The sequence below is a fragment of the Pseudoliparis swirei genome, chromosome 12, assembly GCF_029220125.1.
Source record: "Pseudoliparis swirei isolate HS2019 ecotype Mariana Trench chromosome 12, NWPU_hadal_v1, whole genome shotgun sequence".
Taxonomy (NCBI): Eukaryota; Metazoa; Chordata; class Actinopteri; order Perciformes; family Liparidae; genus Pseudoliparis; species Pseudoliparis swirei.
In genome coordinates this window covers 8,381,175-8,399,375 of record NC_079399.1, presented here as the reverse complement: position 1 = coordinate 8,399,375, position 18,201 = coordinate 8,381,175, and the positions used below count along the sequence as shown (strand labels likewise).

General features: G+C 40.2%; 1 protein-coding gene across 1 annotated transcript in view; it reads right to left on the bottom strand.

The window, feature by feature from the left end:
* Positions 1-13,049: 13,049 nt before the first annotated feature.
* The window catches only part of LOC130202951 (steroid hormone receptor ERR2-like), a 38,069-nt gene continuing 32,917 nt past the window's right edge, over positions 13,050-18,201 (bottom strand). Inside the window, exon 7 of the mRNA XM_056428846.1 lies at positions 13,050-17,114. Coding sequence (XP_056284821.1) covers positions 16,870-17,114 — 245 coding nt within the window. The 3' untranslated portion in view covers positions 13,050-16,869. The remainder of the gene's footprint in view (positions 17,115-18,201) is intronic.

Genomic DNA, 18,201 nt, shown 5'->3' with positions numbered 1-18,201 from the left:
AACGTGTGGCCGATGCTACAGCTCGACGAGCTCAATGCTGACGGAAACGCATCACGAGTCATCAGGTGACCACTTCCGGTAGCGATGAAATTGTCTTATTTAGAAATGTAGTTTTTCTTAAAGAATAAGATATACAATAATACCCCTAACACGAATAGCAATACTACTATTACATACTAACTATTACTTAATACGAGTTGTATTGTTATTATTTGTGTATTACATTGCTATAATGATTGTTATTATATACTTATATGTCAAAACATGTTCGCAGGTAATTCTTAAGTAGCCTACTTTCGATACTCTCTTGAGGTTTCAAGGCTGCCACTGCAAATATATGATTCTGAGCATCTGACCCCAGGTCTGTACTTTTACCGCAAGAGGGAGACATTTACAAAGACATGTCTACTCAACTACGTACCTTTTGTCAGTAAAAAACTAAACACATTAATTAAATAAAACTCAGTAAAGGTCTTGCGTCGTACCCAAACAATTGATAATAATATAATTCAAATGATCCATTCCAACAAATGTCCATTTTAAAAATATTTCATGTCAATGCAAATGTGTCAGGTGCCTCATCGAAATAACATACCAGGATTTAAGTTAACAACACAACTATATGCAACTACTTAGCTTACATTATATTATTTATGAAACATTAAATTAAATGTAGCCTGAAAAAATCTTTTAAGTATTAGGCCTACATCATTTGTGTCTCTACAGTCTACAGCAGTTTGTTGTCAAAGACCAACTGTGTGAGTTCAGACTGTGTTTAGCAACAGAGAGGATAGGGTGGGAGGGAGACCAGTGGGGGGTAAAGACCAGTGACTTTAGGTTGCCCTTGAGGTCTGATACACATAAGAGTATTTTTTTTCTTAAAATCACCAGTAAATCTGTATTAATTTTGACCAGAACCACTTAAAAAGAATCGTTAAAGCGGATTAATCAAGCCCGTCCTGTTTAATGTCTCCCGTTAATTAGTTTGTCAGCAGTGTTTTAATATCGCCTAATGACTTCATATTTCACTGATGACATTAAAGGGGTGTTAAAAGAGGGGGAATGGCCCATTCAGGATTCAGTTCTTTCACTTAAGACGCCCTCGATGAATAAGACAAGGTCACGGAGGCCTAGCCTTTAGGGAGAGATACATTATCAAGGGATGGGACTGGGAGAAATCCCATAGAGGAAGCTCTCTCCCCTCTAAAACAGCATGACGGGCACAATGTGATACAGTTCTGTCTTAGAACAATACACTGTGCAGGGAATTCATGATACAGCTTAGGACATCCACGCTGTATAGGATGGCAGGATAGCCCAGGGTGAGCAATACAATAATATCATACTGGGAACTAATGCCTTATGCATTTTGTAAGGTAGGGGACGGATTGTTGTACTGCTCATTTATATAATGTATTAATAACAATACAATTGTAAGTGTTTCTTTAATGCATTAGAAGTTGGCTCTTTTTATTCTCCGTCAGCACTTTCTGAGGCTTTCTAAGCAAAGAACAAAGAAATCAGAAATCGTAAAGGTGTAGCTCACAGTATTGAGGACACTGCATTTTCTCTGTGATGAAAATCCTATGTTAAACAAAATGCTCAATGGAAGCTAATGGATCCCAAACAAGTCCATGCACTGCTTCCAAAATGCTTTGTTTGACAAATCAATTTTCCCATAACCCGGTGAGGAGAAAAGTGATGCGGATTGATCGCCCCCCCTGACTTTGTTTCCAGAATATTGTTTGATGGCTGGATAGATTAATTGGTATGACATTTGAAAGCCTTCTCTTGACTGTTAGCATCCAAGCCTCTATACGCCAATCGAACTCCGGTCTAATTTTCTCCTCTATAATACCCCACTTCACAAATTAGAGACAGTGCTTCTATAAACTCTTCCCAATGTAAGACCCAAACAACAGCACACTGTTCAATCAGACACTGGTTTGAATAAGGGTGATGCTTGCCTGATAAGATAGAGCGCATTAAAGGGCATCACCCCAAACTGCTGCGCCAGCACATCTTCCTCGCAGCACGGGAGATCTGAAATATATACAAATCAAATCCAAGCGGCCGCTCCTCGTTAGCTGTTCATACTATTTGAATCTTAGTTATGAGGCTGATATAAATTAGAACAACTACAGTGAGGAACACAAAGAGAAAACCATCTATCAATGACCTTGAAAACGCTGCTGTATGCATGTTGTATCCGATTTTCATTAAAGATTTTATATTTAAATGTGTGTTTGTTTTTCTATGAGCAACATTGTAGCTTGGAACATAGCCAACAAACCTCTTTATAATAGACGAGTCACAATCAAAAAGAAAAAAAAGCACATAGCTTTACTAAATAAGAAAATAAAGATGATGGCTGATTTGACTCTCAGGGTCGTGGTCTTGTGCATGCAGGCTGACTGTCACACAGTCAAAGCTTTCTGGGACACTTGAATGGAGCGGAGCATTCTTCGTGTTATTGTTATAAGCAACATCTTTTCAGCAGTAAAATGTCAAAATGTGTGCTGTGAAAAAGGACGATTACATTAAACGTGGGATCGGGCTTTATGACAATATTTTCCACACTGATTATGCTGTGGTATCTATTAATTTCTCTGGGTGCATTTAAACACTGAGAAATGTTGCAATGAGCACAAATGCTTTACATGTTTCGTGATCGGAATATTGAAAAAAAAGTATAACATTATATATGATATCACAATATCAAATTATAATATGTCATAGACAATATTATCCATCTCTGAAATGAACATTAGTTAACTTAAATTACTACCTGTAATACAAGTTAAACAATACAGTATAATACACTGCATTCAGTGCAATTAACTATCAAATACAAATAAACCTTGAAATGCAGAATAACAACACTGTTTACAGCTATAATCTTTCTAACAGCTTGTGTTTTTCTTAGGGAATGATTGGTGTCTAACTCTAATGGTGACTCAGAAAATAAGGGAAGAAAATGTGAAAACGTAATCCTGTTAAAGTTGCTCGGTTGTTATCTGTGTATACATTGTAAATAGAGTTAAACATTTCTGTTTTAAATATATTTGAGGTAAAAGAAGATGGACACAATTTGTTCCCAAAGACTAAAACAGTGAATAATATGTGGCCCATGCGGTCTCGCTGTTTTTCTACTTGGTACCAAATTTCACTGAATGAAAGTTATCTGCCCGCCACAATTCATCACCATGTATTTATCATTCAGAATGACTAATTGCCTGACTTAACTTCAATTTTGTGGGCCGGGCTCCTCAAAGAGCAAGCTGCTCAGCGGCCCACCTCCCTTCACTCGCCGCTCCTCCCTATCACCCCAACACACCCACTTGCCTTTGAAAAACTGTAATTGAATGAGTTTATGTCGTCAGATTGATTAATCATATTAATTTGTACTTATTAGTGGGATGGTTGAAAGCGATGACAATTAGATTAATGAAATTAGTTAATTCTTCCTACCCACACCATGATACTACCAACTATAACAAACCAGGAGGAGAAAAAAAGCATAGAAAGGGAGACTGTTATGACAGAATTGGCAATCAAGATGAGGCTGCTAATTGAATGTCTGCCTTTATTAATGATGAGGCATATAAAAAGACCTTGAGAAAGGAATATTAATTGATTAATCAAAGTGCTTCAAATTAAGGGGGAGTATACAAAGCAGAAGACTGAACATCTCTCGCATTTAATTGTGAAGAATGCTGCGATGTCTTTTACAGCATGCAAACATACCTGATTGACTGTTTACTGACATCTGACTATACAGCTGTTGTTTAATTTCCCCGTTGACTGAAATGTTTGTGAAATATGCGATAGAAGCTTGCTGTTGATATAATTTATTTCATTTTTATTCAGTAAATTGTGAATAAAACTAATATACACTAACATATTACTATATGTTGTCAATACATTGGTGCAATAATGTCCTGCTCACATTACTGTAAAGAAAAGATTTAATATTTATTTGTCAGCATGTTGGAATGATAAAGAGACTCCACTGTAACAAAACAGACCAAAGCTCTCCGGAATACAGTAAAACTGGAAGTTGCCTGACCGCAGACTAGTTCTGCAGGGAGCCACATGTCCCAGAGGGACCACAGCCATACATTCATCATGCCTGTTTTCCTGTTGTGGAAAAACAAAATCCATATAAATATATGTAAATAGAAGTAAACGGAGCCCGAGATCCCTCATGCCGATAGACTGCTTTGAATTTCATTACGCAACAAGCTGTCCGGCAGTTATAAACGATGCTCATGAGAAAGGAGCGATCGTTCGATAAGATAAAGATGAAATGTAATAGTTTATGCCACAATGAATCTGATTGTAACCTCCACACTATTAGAAAGGCAGATAAGAGCATTTATGACTATTTGCTCTGTGTCGTAAAGGGAAGTGGGCTGTTTGATTAATATGAGCAGCTGGCTGGCTCCAGGTTCAACAGATTGTGTTGTTGCATATAACTTACAGAGGCGGTAATGGGCCGGTTTATACACTAAAATGTGAGCTGTCACGCATGTGAGATAAGCAGAAATATGACTTGTAAAAAGTATAAGGTTTGATATGCATGTGTAAATGTGGTTGAGTAATGTTTTTGTTTTCACTTCAGAAATATTTACATAGATGGCGAGATGATATCGACTCATGTGGTCGGTACAAAAGTGTAAAATAGGTTGGTTTCCACCTTAAAAAACATATAAATCTTGCTCATAGTTATGCTGCAGGAATGGATTACAGCTGGACCTAACCCATTCAATCAACTTATTGTGTCAGCTTTTACACAAGTATGTTATTATTATTATATTCAGCCTATTCCTTATGAAGGGAATTCTTACCAGTGAAACAAAAGGGGACCTCCATCACTTTCACACATCAAAGACTACAATTTAGTAGCATTGACAGCTACTAATATAATATCTGGAACAACTGTCAGAGTTCAAGTTGCATTGTGGGTAATGTAGGTGCAAGGTTTTTATAAAGACGTTCACATTGGTAACTTTTTGGGACACACAAAATGTTCTGTTCCAGTTGTGAATTTCCAAAATGTTTCCAGTTGAAAGTCAAGTGTTGCACCTCCGCGTGCCAGTTTCACATGACCTAGAGATTAAAGGCCATTTGCCGGACGTAGCCTGGACACTGTTGTGAAATCTGATTTAGAATCTGTAAATATCAACAATCTTACACACGGTCCATTAAAACTGCTCCAATGAGGAAGATTGCACACACAAAAAGTTGACGCCTGATGTATGGTGAAGAAACTCGTCAAAGATGAAGTGAAATGTTTTATTTAAAATAAATCACTTTTGAAAATTCATGCCATTCAGGTTTTATTTGAGAAATTCCAACCCGACAGCCTATACATAATATTATTGTGGGAAATGGATACAGCTAATTTAATCTCCATGAACTGTGGGCACACATTTCAGACTTCTTAACATGTTGACACATTAAAAAGTGTTGACAATCACTTAACAACATGATACTAATATATCCACCCATTAAAACCAAAAATCTGCTTCTTAACTGCATTGGACATTTTTCTGCTACGTTGGCCTTGACGTGAAGGACCAAACAAACATATTTTCATACATTTTCTGTAGATCAACTAATTGATAAATCAATTAAAATGGTTGCAACAGTTGTGTTTAACGTTAACTCTTAAAATGAATAAGAGTATTAACAGAATGAACGTGTTCATTCGCCACTCTGAACTGGACAAGGTGAATCTGCACACTGGACACCTACAGGATGCTGTTATTGGATGCCTATTTGCCAATACCTGCCTGCAACTCCAGTTCCCTAATGGCCCCGCTCATCCTCGACTGACCACTCATCTTTGGACCAAACCCCTATACATTTCACTCTCCTGATGTCCCGCTGACAGGGTCCAAACATCTCTGTTGCCAGATGTATTGACATCCATCAATGTTCGACTTGATCAAATGCTACCGCACCAGTCAGAGGCCATCAGTGGTCAAGCCATGCTCATCGGCAGGATCTATCGTCTCTGTTTACACAGTCCATCCTCTTTAAACTGTGCTATTGATCTTGGCCTAGGTCATGGAGGTTTGGCATCAAGGTAGGGAGAGGTGGAGGGGTGGTGGATGGAAGAGTAAGGGCGGAGAAGGAGGAGAATAAGGATACAGAGGAGGAGGATTCCCCTGGGGGTGTCTCTAGTGCCAGTTTCTTCTTATTTAGCATTTGACCCTGCTCTTGGCTTTACTGCTCAATGCGGCGGCCTTATTTTCAGCATATAGTCAATGGCTGCCGATATTTTGAATGAAGACTTGTCACTGTTCTTCAACAAAAGCTTAAAAATACTCTAAACAAACACTCTTGATGCATTTGAGGTCAAAGGTTTCATTTCTACCCTCCAAATTCCTTTTGTCAGCTCAATATTTGACAGTTTCCTAACCAGTTGTCCCGTTCACAGGTTCTCTGTTCCTCCGCACTCGCCATCCATTTATGGGCATTTCTTGGTGGCCGCCTGTTGCTGTCGTTATTTTACAGCTCCGCGCTCCAGTCCATTAGCAACACCGCGCTGCCAGAGCAGAGAGACGATAAACCATCTGGCCAGGCTCCTGAAACAGATAGCAGCCTCTTAATGGAGTGAAAAAGTAAAAGCAATTAATGTCACATTAGCACACCACTAATAAGGCCTGCCCTCCAGTCTGCTGCGGTGAGAATAATCGGTTAGTTCAGACTGATATGCATCCCAATAACCCGCCACTGTTAGCGATGATACTGAGTCCTGAGCAGGGCCGTGTGGGCAGAAGTCACTTCCACAAACAAATGAAACACTTTCAGGTGAACTGATCACTCAGAATGTTGGTCATATTATGTAAACCTGTAATAATTGATCCTCTTTTGCCTCTTGAGGGCAACGCAACAAGCTATCATAACGCTGACATATTCTCATCTCATGAAGCGGATAAGACAAATGCAACAACATTGTATTGCACTTGTGTGTCTTGCCACTTGGAAAATAAAAGGACGATATTTAACTCCCTTTTAGCTCTGTTTTTGGTCGCTACCAACTGCTGAGGGAATTCTCACTCTCTTATGCGGCTAAATGCACCAACTTTGTCTGTGTGAATAGCCCAATAGGTGTACCACGGTCACCTTTTCCAACATCAGTTTAATGTGATTAGCTGATTAGTACTCAACACAATGACAGCTCAGGCTGATTAGAGTAACAAGTTATTCTCCTCACCAAAACATACATTCATATGCAGGAAAATGGACAATATGTTGGCGTCGGAAGGGATCAGGTTTCCATCTGTAATCAGAGTAAAACCGATCCTGTTCCAGCAGGCTTTGGTTGAATGCAGATAAACAGTCCGTGTGGAGAGCAAAGGCCCAACAATTATCATCTGACAATGATTCAAATGTGCTTGTAAACTGGCTACTTGCGAAGCTATGCGGTCGTAGACGTCGTCTCGCTTCTCAAACTCCAGTCTGGCGTCTCAGGTTGCTAATGACACTGCAAACAATGATCAGCGCACGGAAAAGGAAGTCTTGGCCTGGGATATCCGCTGGCTACTCCAGAACCCCAGACATACAACCCGTTGCCCCCAGAGGCTTATAGACTGATAGACTATTGGTTCTGAAATTGACATAACGTGTCTTTTTTTCCTTCTAAACAAGAATAGATTTTAAGAATAGTTTTTGTGTTTGCTTATTGTCACGGTGGCAGCAATAGGCCGCCACATGGAATACTAATCTGTGCTGAAAATGTGTTCCCAAGTAAACGCACAAGATCCAAGTCCTCATGATTTCTCTGGAGCACCAAAGGCAGGAATAGTGCTGCGAAATTTACGATGGATGTCATTCAGTCCTCAATAACAAACATGGCGCTTTCTGCTAGTCGCTGTGTGAGAGTCATCTGGCCTCCATGAATCTGTCACATTGTTGTCATGACCTCCCTCACTTTCAGCTCTTGTCTTTGAACTGTAATTCAAACTTCACACAACAGCAGCGAGGTCTCAAGAGCTTTCCCAAAAACAATGCATGTCCTCTCTGGCTTACTGGGGTTTAAGATCTGGATTAATTGTTGTCTCTTCCCTGTGTTTAATTATAAAAAGACTAGAGCACTGTCTTTGCTGCTGTCTAATTCCACCATGTTCCGCTAATTATGTTGTGTTAATAGAGGTTTTTCTGTTACGGCGTCACACTCATTAACTTAGCGGTGACACTGACCTTAATTGGATATGAGGACATAAAGTCACTTTTCTTTGATTACAACTATTGCTTCTTTATAAACATCAACGCTGACTCTAACTGGCTCAATGAAACAACACAAGATGTAACTTTTACAACGAAGTCTTTCTAAAGTTTTGTATGTTTACCTCTCTGAAAGATGTCAGCACAATGTACATCAACACATTTCTAAATATAGTATCGCAAAGTCCACATTATAAAATCTTGTCATCATAGCTGCACTAACCAACACAAAGAAAAAGGAGCACACAGTGAATTCTCCCATAACGGGGGATGGAGGGGGGGGGGGGGATGTGCCACTTCCTGCCGCATACTCTGGTTGCAGATACGACACAGCTCTATAGGTTTAATAAGGGTCAGACTGAAAAGAGAAGCTGGTGAAAACCTCCAAAATGTCAGACACTGCAGTATCATCACTCACAGTAACTGGGCTTCTTTTTCCAGCGTCTCCCCTTTTCTCTTCCTTGTTGTGATCCTCCTGGGTCCGGTGCACGGCGCCGATGCTGTGAACTGATATGCAATTATTTAAAGCAGCTTATGAAATAGAAACTTTCAGGTCAGCTGATGAAACAACAACCTAAGTTATTCTAGTTAAAGATAAAGCAAAACTACAGTTGATGTCCAATACGCCATGTTAAAACATGTCAAAGTTAATATCAAAAAGTCCCGGTAGAGACAGAAAACCGACTGCCACCACCACTGCTTTCCAATCCCCAGTACCCCTGTTCCCATGCCCTCAATTAACCTATGAGCACCACATGCGCAACATCATTAATAAGATCCACTAATAATGGTGGCGAGCTCCATTGGCCGTGAGTGAGATTTGACTAATTACTGTAATTGTATTGGAGTCATGCTCATTAAATATGAAAATTGTGTTCTGTGAAATGAATGGGTTTTCATGATCACTCTTGTATGCACAGGCGAGAAATAAATTAGAGAACAGTTTCTGGTTGTGCAATTAACTAAGGCACACACACAGCTACCTGCCACACCCCACGGTCTGGTGATATCATGTGTGTGTGTTTGTGTGTGTGTGTGTGTGAGTGTGTATTTTTGTGGATGTTTGGCATATTACTTGTTGTCCTCTGATTTTCTATACACGTACTGTATGCATGACCTGCTTACCCATGAAATGTGGAAATGTTAATATTGCACAGAGCATATAATTACAATTGTAATTATGTTTTTCTTTATCTTTCATAGAGAAAGTTTCTCAGCTACATTTAGTTTTTTTATTTTATTTGATATTACTTGTAGCTCATATCAAGTGTTTAAAAATAAATTACAGTATGGTTGTTCTGTATAAATAAACATCAGAAATGACAAATATTTCCATAAACTAAAATGCCATTTATGCAATAAAAAAAGAATAATTGTGAACTCCTTTGTGTGTTTTTCTAATGGCTCTGCTGTGTGATCACCACTGAGGTAAAGAAAAGCATGAACATACACACGACTAAAACCCGTTTTACACTGTAGACTTCATTCATGAGATTTCTTGCCAAAAGCAATTAGTGGGGAAAAACTTCCTAAACATACACCACTGGATGTGCCTGTGACTCTTTACTGTAACTTTAGTTCATACTTCTTTCGATCATCTCCGGGGATTTCAGCAGCTGTCAGGGCTCCAGAGCCTCGGCGACAGCGTCTGGGAGTGGCTACGTCCCAGAGGAGGAGAGCACCCCCCACTCCCCCACCCCCTCCCCCTTGTTTCTGCACGCTCAAGTTCTTTGAGAAATCTTGCAATGCAAATGTGGTACTTACCTTTTACCGCCCAGTAACAAAACTGTGTCACGCTCACAGCCTTCTGTGAGAGCCCTGATTTTGGCTGAGGAGATATAGAGGTGAGGAGAGGCAGGTAAACAAAGCACAATGTGGAGGTCAAATGCTAATGAGAGCTCCATTTGTTACGTCTGGCTCCCTCCAAAGGCAAAGTAACAACGTCAGAGGCGCCCAGACATCATAAATCATGGCAATAAATAATAAACTTTAAGTTTCAGAGAAGACTTGATGGTATTCATTGTTCCGCCTCGAATGAATTTAAAACCAAGTCCTGATTTCTCCCATGTGACCCTAATTAAATTGTCCCATTTTAAGGATGCGTGCTTGAGACAGCAAGCTGCTTGCACGTACATTTTCAGGCCTAACACTCTACCATATAATTTCCATCTGCTCACTGGTTAATAAGGTGAGGCCAAAAAGAACCCCTCTATGAACTATAATGTAACTTGCTTTAGTTGAGATACAAGCCATAACGCTGCGAGACTTGAACAGATGCAATGCCATGCGGGGTTTGCAGCTGTTGCGAAGCCCCAGAAAAAAAGCCCACAGCTGTCCCCTCTCCGTCTGAGGCCCCAAGTGAAAGGAGAGTGAAAGAAGGACGTGACTGATGAGGTGATGAACAAGCCAAAGAGGCAACGTGTATCACAGGTAGAAATGTGCACGATGTTGATGCTTATAGCTGCATCTTTCTGGACAGCAGAGGTACCAAAAACTCAGTCACTGTGGCTGCCTATAGATGGCGCTCAATTCATTTTGAAGAGCACATGGCTTTTCTCAGGGCTGTTCGTCACAAAAGAGCCACAGACTTCACGGTGGTGGCGGGGACGAGCTGTGGAGAAAGGCACCCTTACCTGTCCTTGAGCCAGGCAACAGAGTGAGGAAGAAGAAAAAAAAGAGTAGATTCAGCATGTATGTACGCTGGAGCCGGGAGCCATAAATCATGACCTTCTTCAATTTACACAGGGAGCATATTGATGGTTTCCTATCTCCTTCACTCACTTTCACCTGGTTACATTGTCTCAGACAACACCTCTCTGGGTAACCATGACTGACACTTTACAGCCTATTCTCAGTGGACCCTTGCCTCTGAATAATCCTCACGTGAGGCAAAAGAAAGGGTTGTGAGTGTACGGCAGTGGTGAAGGTTGCACTAACAGCGTGATCATAGATTTGCTGAAAGAGGAAGCCGACAAGGTTGCCTGATTAACAGACCGCAGTGAGACAGTGTCAATGCCCCTTCTTAAGCACAGGCAGGCCGGACGACTGGTGACGATTTAAGGAGAATAAAACATGGATGACAAGATGGAAAGTCACTCTGAGTGGGCCGTGCCCCGATTCCGCCGACAGGGCTGAAAAAAAGAGAACAAAAAATCCTGCAAACCTACGAGCAAAGAAGAGAAGTTCATGAGACAAGTGATTAAATGTTTTTTTTATTCTCCTTGCATTTTTATTTCTTCTTCTTTCTTCAGTTATTTCTCAGCAATCCTTAAGTGCCAGTGGGGGTCACCTAAACATCCACCACACTAATATACTGGGGTTGCTGGCGTACCGTGCAGAACAATCCACAAGTTAATACACAGTGGTTATTTATAGCAATAACATGGAGTGGCGGGCGTAGCCGTGCCAAGAGAATAAATAAAAAATGAAAAAGTGACAAGCCCATTTATTTGTTTAATTCAATCTTCTGCTGAGAGATCTTTTCACTGGACATCATGGTTGATTTTGTTTAAGGGAATGGTTTGTGGTAGGCTGATTAAACACAGACTTAGTCCCCCATCCCCCATATTGGCTGAAGTTGAAAGCCCAGTAAATGAAATGACTTCCACAGGATTGCACCACAAAGGAAGGGAGTGTGTCAGATGTGCATTCAGCCAGCGTTGGAGCCAACACAAGGTCAAACGGGACACCGTGTAGACAGCTAACCAACTGACAGTCGGATGCCGCTACACCCCGAGGCGCTGCCTTGCTCAACATACAAGTGCACACAGACAGACGCACACATCCATGAGCGGTCCTGCTCGGCATTTTGCCACGGCTCTCGTGCAATACCAGCGAAAGGAAGTTTTTAATATTCGCTATTATTTTGGTAACCATTAAATATTAAATAGAAAAAGAAGTGGCTCAACGCAACATTACTGCAAATGATTGTAAAGTCACTTTTTATTACATGAACTAAGAGTCTGTTTAGCTTTGCATTGAATTACTTATTATTAATGGGAAAGACCTTGGAAGGTTTATTACACCTTTTATGATTTTAAAACTAACATGAAAACTGCTTTTTTTGGAGACTTTCTTTTCTTTCATCTACTGTAATGTCAAAACATATTTTTCTCAGGGGCACATTCTAATAGATTACATATTTTATAACATTGTAAAGTGTCAGCATCATTGCAGGGCCAAAATATTCTGACCTACATTTTCATCTAAAACCAGCTGTTGTATTCTATGTCCTCACATGTTTATCAAAGAGTTTATCATACTGATGCTCAAACCGCTGCATAAGCTCAAGGATACAGTGATGTGGAGGGTATCCATGGGGGCAATCATCAAGAGGTACAGGGCTAGAGTGGGGCGGGGGGGGGGGGGGCTTTAATCACAAGGTTGGTGGTTCGATCCCCGACTCCTCCTGTCTGCAAGTGTCCTTGAGCGAGACACTGAACCCCATGTTGCTCCCCTGTTGCTTCACAGCAGCTCACTGCTCCTAACGTTTAGGATGGGTTAAATGCAGAGGGCAAATTTCATGTATGTCTGTATGCGATATTAAAATTAAAGTTAAAGAAAAAAAACCCACAATGATCTTTCTCAGGACTGACGGTTGGGGTTAACACCTGAGACCACTGTGGTCCAAACATTGCCACTTTCATGTATAATAAACAGCAGTGTGTGTTTATTTTATTTTGTATTTTTTGGTATCCATGAAGGATCTTATAATAAGTGAAGCACTTCCATAAATATTGGACAAAATAATCATTTTTGAAGATCGATTCCCTCCCATGTTCGTTGATATTTCAAGAAATAATTTGCAGTGATTACATAAATTATGTGATTTTATTGTCACTGTACATTCAGTGCATTGTTAGATCTGACTCACTCCAAAAAAGGCATATATTTACACATGAGTACATCAGGCATGAACACAACAAACAAAACACAAGAAGATGCCACACAATACTGTGGTGGAACCCAGCTGTTGTTGGCTTTTTGCTCCCCCGTCCTCTTCCAATCGTACGGTACGTTTATAATTAAAATGAACCAAAGCTCCCTTTTAACTCGATTCATATATCACAATTGCTAACATATTGCTTTTGAGGAGAGTAAACCTCTTGGGTAATCACATGTCTACGGTACACACACCTAGCAGGGTCCTTTATACACCGCGGACTAGAGCGGCCAGGGAGGTTCCTCCATGTTTTATGTAAATCTCGTCATCTCAGAGTGCATGGAGATAAGATAACTCCGCAAATGGAACAGCGAATAAGCAGCTTTCTCCTCCGAGGAACGTGATCCCCAAATGCTGCAGGTTCATCTACATTTTTTTTAATACCCAGTCAGTGATGTCACTTTATTTCTGTGCCACGGATTCCCAGGAGGAACCCGTGGCCCGTTTCCAAACCCAGTGTAATTTTCAAAATATGAATTGAGGTATAGGGTCTAGACTACTTCACTCGCTATACATCCCGCTGTGCTGATGACCAAAATCGATGATAACACAGGGTGTGTGTTTCAGCCTTGAGGGATACGGAAAAGAAAAAGAATATCCCACCAAACATAACAGACTCACATGACTCAATACAGTGATTTATATTATACAGCTATTACGGTGGGCTCCCAATGTGTGTTCAAGTTGCTGATACACCATGAACAATTAATTATACGGACAGATTAAACAAGCAATCATAGTAAGATCAATGCACAGCAGCTAGAGTATAGTATGATGAAAGATGCACAATACATTTGCGGCGTACAGCACTTTACAGTATGTCCACATTGTTAACAAAGCACAGCGAAATATCAGTCTGATGCTCCACAACACAAGGAACATCGGTGGCCATATTTGGCTTGCATAGCCCAGTGATCGCTCTGTTATGAAACTATTACAGACACACATGAAGTCGCCTTTGTAAAGGTTTAGACAATCCCTCCCCACCGTCAACCGAAATAAAACGTCTTTCGTCCCCAAGGTAGAGCCAAAGCAGAAATTTAATTGCTCCATTTCTATTGAGAATTTCAGTTTAGGAGACAATTAGAATTAATTGGATGTAGTAAAACCGTTTTAGAACTCTGAAAATAAATTAAGCATTTCTCTTTTATTTTCTTATATTAATTTGAGAAGAATGGGAAAGTTGGGAAAGAATTATCTGGCGCCACTCTTCCAAGTGCAGAGAGGAGGTACGCGAGGAAGAGGAGAGAAGGTTTGGGCCAGAACTTGACACACTCTGCTTTAACTATGGTTATATGCTTTAACCATGGTTATATGAAAAAACTGTTTTTTATGGTAGTTTCATCTCTCAGTGAGGCTTCAGGGCGAGACTTTAATACATAGAGAGAACCCCCCAAAAAAGATGTTTAGCTGTCATCACTATCATCGTAAGATTGGCGGATGCTCAAAATGAAAGGGCGCACAGCTGGATGATTAGCAGAGTAAAATTACAACCAATAACATCCCTGTTCACAGGCTGGCTCAAAAAGCAGTGTTATCAGTTTTTCAATTTTAAGTATTTGAAGACACAACGCTTTGGTACTGTACAGCGGCCCCTCACTTCAATTGGGGACAGATTAGCTGGTTACACAGTTGGGGAAGTGCATCACGGGAATTGTATTCTCTACTGTATTGGGGTATAATTATCTATGCATTACATTACAGTGAATCAATAGCGTCCGTTCCTGTGGGGATCTTTTCAAGTGTATAAACTGGCCTACACCAGTAGTTACCGGTCGCTTGGATGACACTGCTGCTTGAGAGTGTTCAGAAATAACAATATCCGTCTCATTATAATCCGAAGAGCAACTCATTATTGTATTATTTTGATCTTATAACATATTTATAGTTGTATCACAGTATTCTGATTGCTTTCTTAAAATAAGTGTACAACTGATAAAGTTTGCCTTAAAAAGAAGTCTATAATTTCTGTAATATACAGATGTATTTCCTTAGTTTGCATCAGTGTTTTGTAAAAAATTAACAGTGCCCGTCTGAATGATTAGCACCGGCCTTAAAGATTAGCAAAATAATTGTCAAAGATACAGAGCATCAGCTAGCTGTAATCTGTGGTTTGACATATTCATCATTGTTGAGGTTCAAATCAGAAGAGATCAAGTTAAGCATCATTATATTGTTGCACACTAACAATTAAACCTGCAGAAATCTGGTAAAAGTCTGCCATTTCAGATTTGTACTGATCAAGGAGACAAAGGGAACATTACTTTTATTTGAATTTGCCTCCCTGATAGATCACAACAATAAAAGATAGAAAGTTTAAAAGTTGGCAAAATTATAAAAGGGGAGAAATTACGCGCAATATTGCCACGGCCATTGTTATTTTGAAAGCACAATGTAAAATGTTCTCTTGGAGTTGTATTTTAAAGTTTACTCTCTTAGAGTCACAATATTTAACGTGTAGCCCAAAAACTATCATATCAGATTATTAGATTAGATGCGTGATGCATGCAGATGTTGGAATAACACGAGACTTTGACCAAAAACTAACAAAAGACTATTGTGTTTGGCTGCGGAACTATTGCTGTGAATATAGTGACACTTGTTTGAACATATACGACCTAAACGAAGAGGGGCGGATGCGGAAAAAAAGCAAAAACTTTACAATATATTGCAATCTAACACCGCGTCATCACAAACTGTTGAATCAGCAGCTGCGTGACACAAACTGAACATTATAAACGTCTCAAAGTTGTATTTATTGCAGGGCTATTACAGAGCGATTTTAGATTGCATTCAATTGCATAGATGTTGCTGTTGTACATGTATTTAAATGAAATGAACCTTTTTAACTAAGTTGCTAGTGAAACACTAAAGACAGAGAGAAGTGATGAGTGAGTTTTGTGTCTATAATAAAAGAACAAAAACACTGAGACTTAATACAATACCCATTATTGCCACGTTTTTCATAGATGCTTAGTGCAAACTCTTTGTGAACTATGATCCCCAGCCAATCGGTGTCCTTCTGTCGGCACCGAGTCGACTACAACCGCTGAGTCGATGAAGCTACTACGAGGTAAATATATTACGAGGAAATCGAGAATCTCAGACCCCTGGTCGCTTTCTTTGATGACAAATATAAGAATATGTCAAACAATTCTCCCCCCTACCCACCCAGTGCAATTTCACACAATATACAGTACACACATTATATGTAGACCAGTTAGAGACTATTGCTTTAACAACTGAGATTAGAAAATACCAAAGAAACTAAACAAAAAGCACATATTGGGGCTACGTGGCCATACAGTTCTTCAGGACATTTATATTAACATAACTCCATTTTGAGATGAAAATAAGATAAGAAACAAATTCACAGAAGCTTCAGGTGATATAGAGCAATGGGTCTCTGGCTATAACAAGACCTCGGTTGCCTGATTTCTGTACACAACATATTTATATACATCATCATGATCCCATGTCAATCAGGTTGATATTCACCCTTTTTAAAACCATTTCAAGTCCCTTTTTCTTTTATGTTTATAACCATTTAAAAGTGTTAAAATTACTCAGTAGTCCAAGCTCCATCCTTTCACTGTCAATTGGCACACCATCTTTATTTTTATTTTTATGGGCTGTCCCTCTCCTCCCATTGAGTGATGCAGCTGTCTGTCAAACATCTGGCCCAGGTGTCAAGCCTTGGCCTCCAACATCTCGAGGAATAGTTTGTGCATGGGGACTTTGCCCTGCATTTTGATGCCGTAGAAGTGCTGGACGGCCTTGGTGGCGGTCTGACGGAGCAGAGGCAGGGTCATTAGCAACTTGCCTGCCCGTCGAGGGTCCTCTGGGTGCTGGGGGCCCTCAAAGTCCTGCAGAGCCTCGTGGAGAGAATCCTGCAGCCTTTGGACTGCCTCGATGTTCTCTATATGCATGGAGTCTGGAGCAAGAAGGGTGGTGGGGAGGGATGGAAGGAAAAAGAAAACACATATTTATATTATCCTTCACTTAAAGCTTCATATTAAATGCCAAATGTATTGAATGAAAAGCAAACATGTTGTATTGATCTCCGGTATGAAAAAAGATCCACAACAACAAGGTGGCGTTTTGCAGCAGCATCGGCTGTCTTTAAATTCAGTCTTTGCAAACATTCAATTTTGGAGAGAGGTTTTCTCTTGGTAGTAGTTAATGACGCTCCTTAAATAAATGCCTATGCTGGCCGAGGCTCTAGGGAGGGAAAGGGAGAGGCACTGTAGGTAGGTCTGTATAAATATACGGTGGGACAGGAAAAAGATTCATTTCTTCTGGTATCATGGACCACATACATCCATCCCTTGCTAATGAATTCAGATGGCTGCATTACTAGGATATCGTTCAGCTGAATGATGGCGGCAGATGGCCTTCATTTCCATAAGAAAGAGCAGTTGGCCCCCTTACGTATAGGCTCTAAAATAAAACCAGTTGAGACTTATTAAAAACTGCTCTCTATGTATAAGTCTACAAGTCAAGGGGAAAAAACCCAGGCTTGTCCTCCAAAGGACACACTGAAGCGTTTTAATGGACAAGCACTGGTTTGCTTTCAGCCGCTTTCACTGCACAGACCAACAGTATCGGGTCTAATCTGTCTGTGTATCATCGCCACAATTCATGAGCTGATTGATACAATTGTGCACGACACAATGTGAATTCAATTCAGTGTTATAATTGAATAGAAACGATTCATCTTGTTGTAACTGACAGAAGAAGAGCGGCTCGCCTCACCCTCAAAACGGTGCATTACTGACATTAATCCAAACGAGGCTGCTGATTGAAGAGTGCGAGTGAATTAAAACGGCTCCGCAATGTGTCATGAAAGTTGTGGAGTGAAGTAAGACCGTGCATAAACATGTAAATGAGGCAGGAAAAAAAGGAAAGTACAAGGCTAATTATGTTCCTAACTGACTGATTAAGTCTCTTTTACCAGTCGCCTGCTGTGTAAATTGCGTTTCTATCTTGGGAAATTAACTAGGCTATGTGGACCGCACATG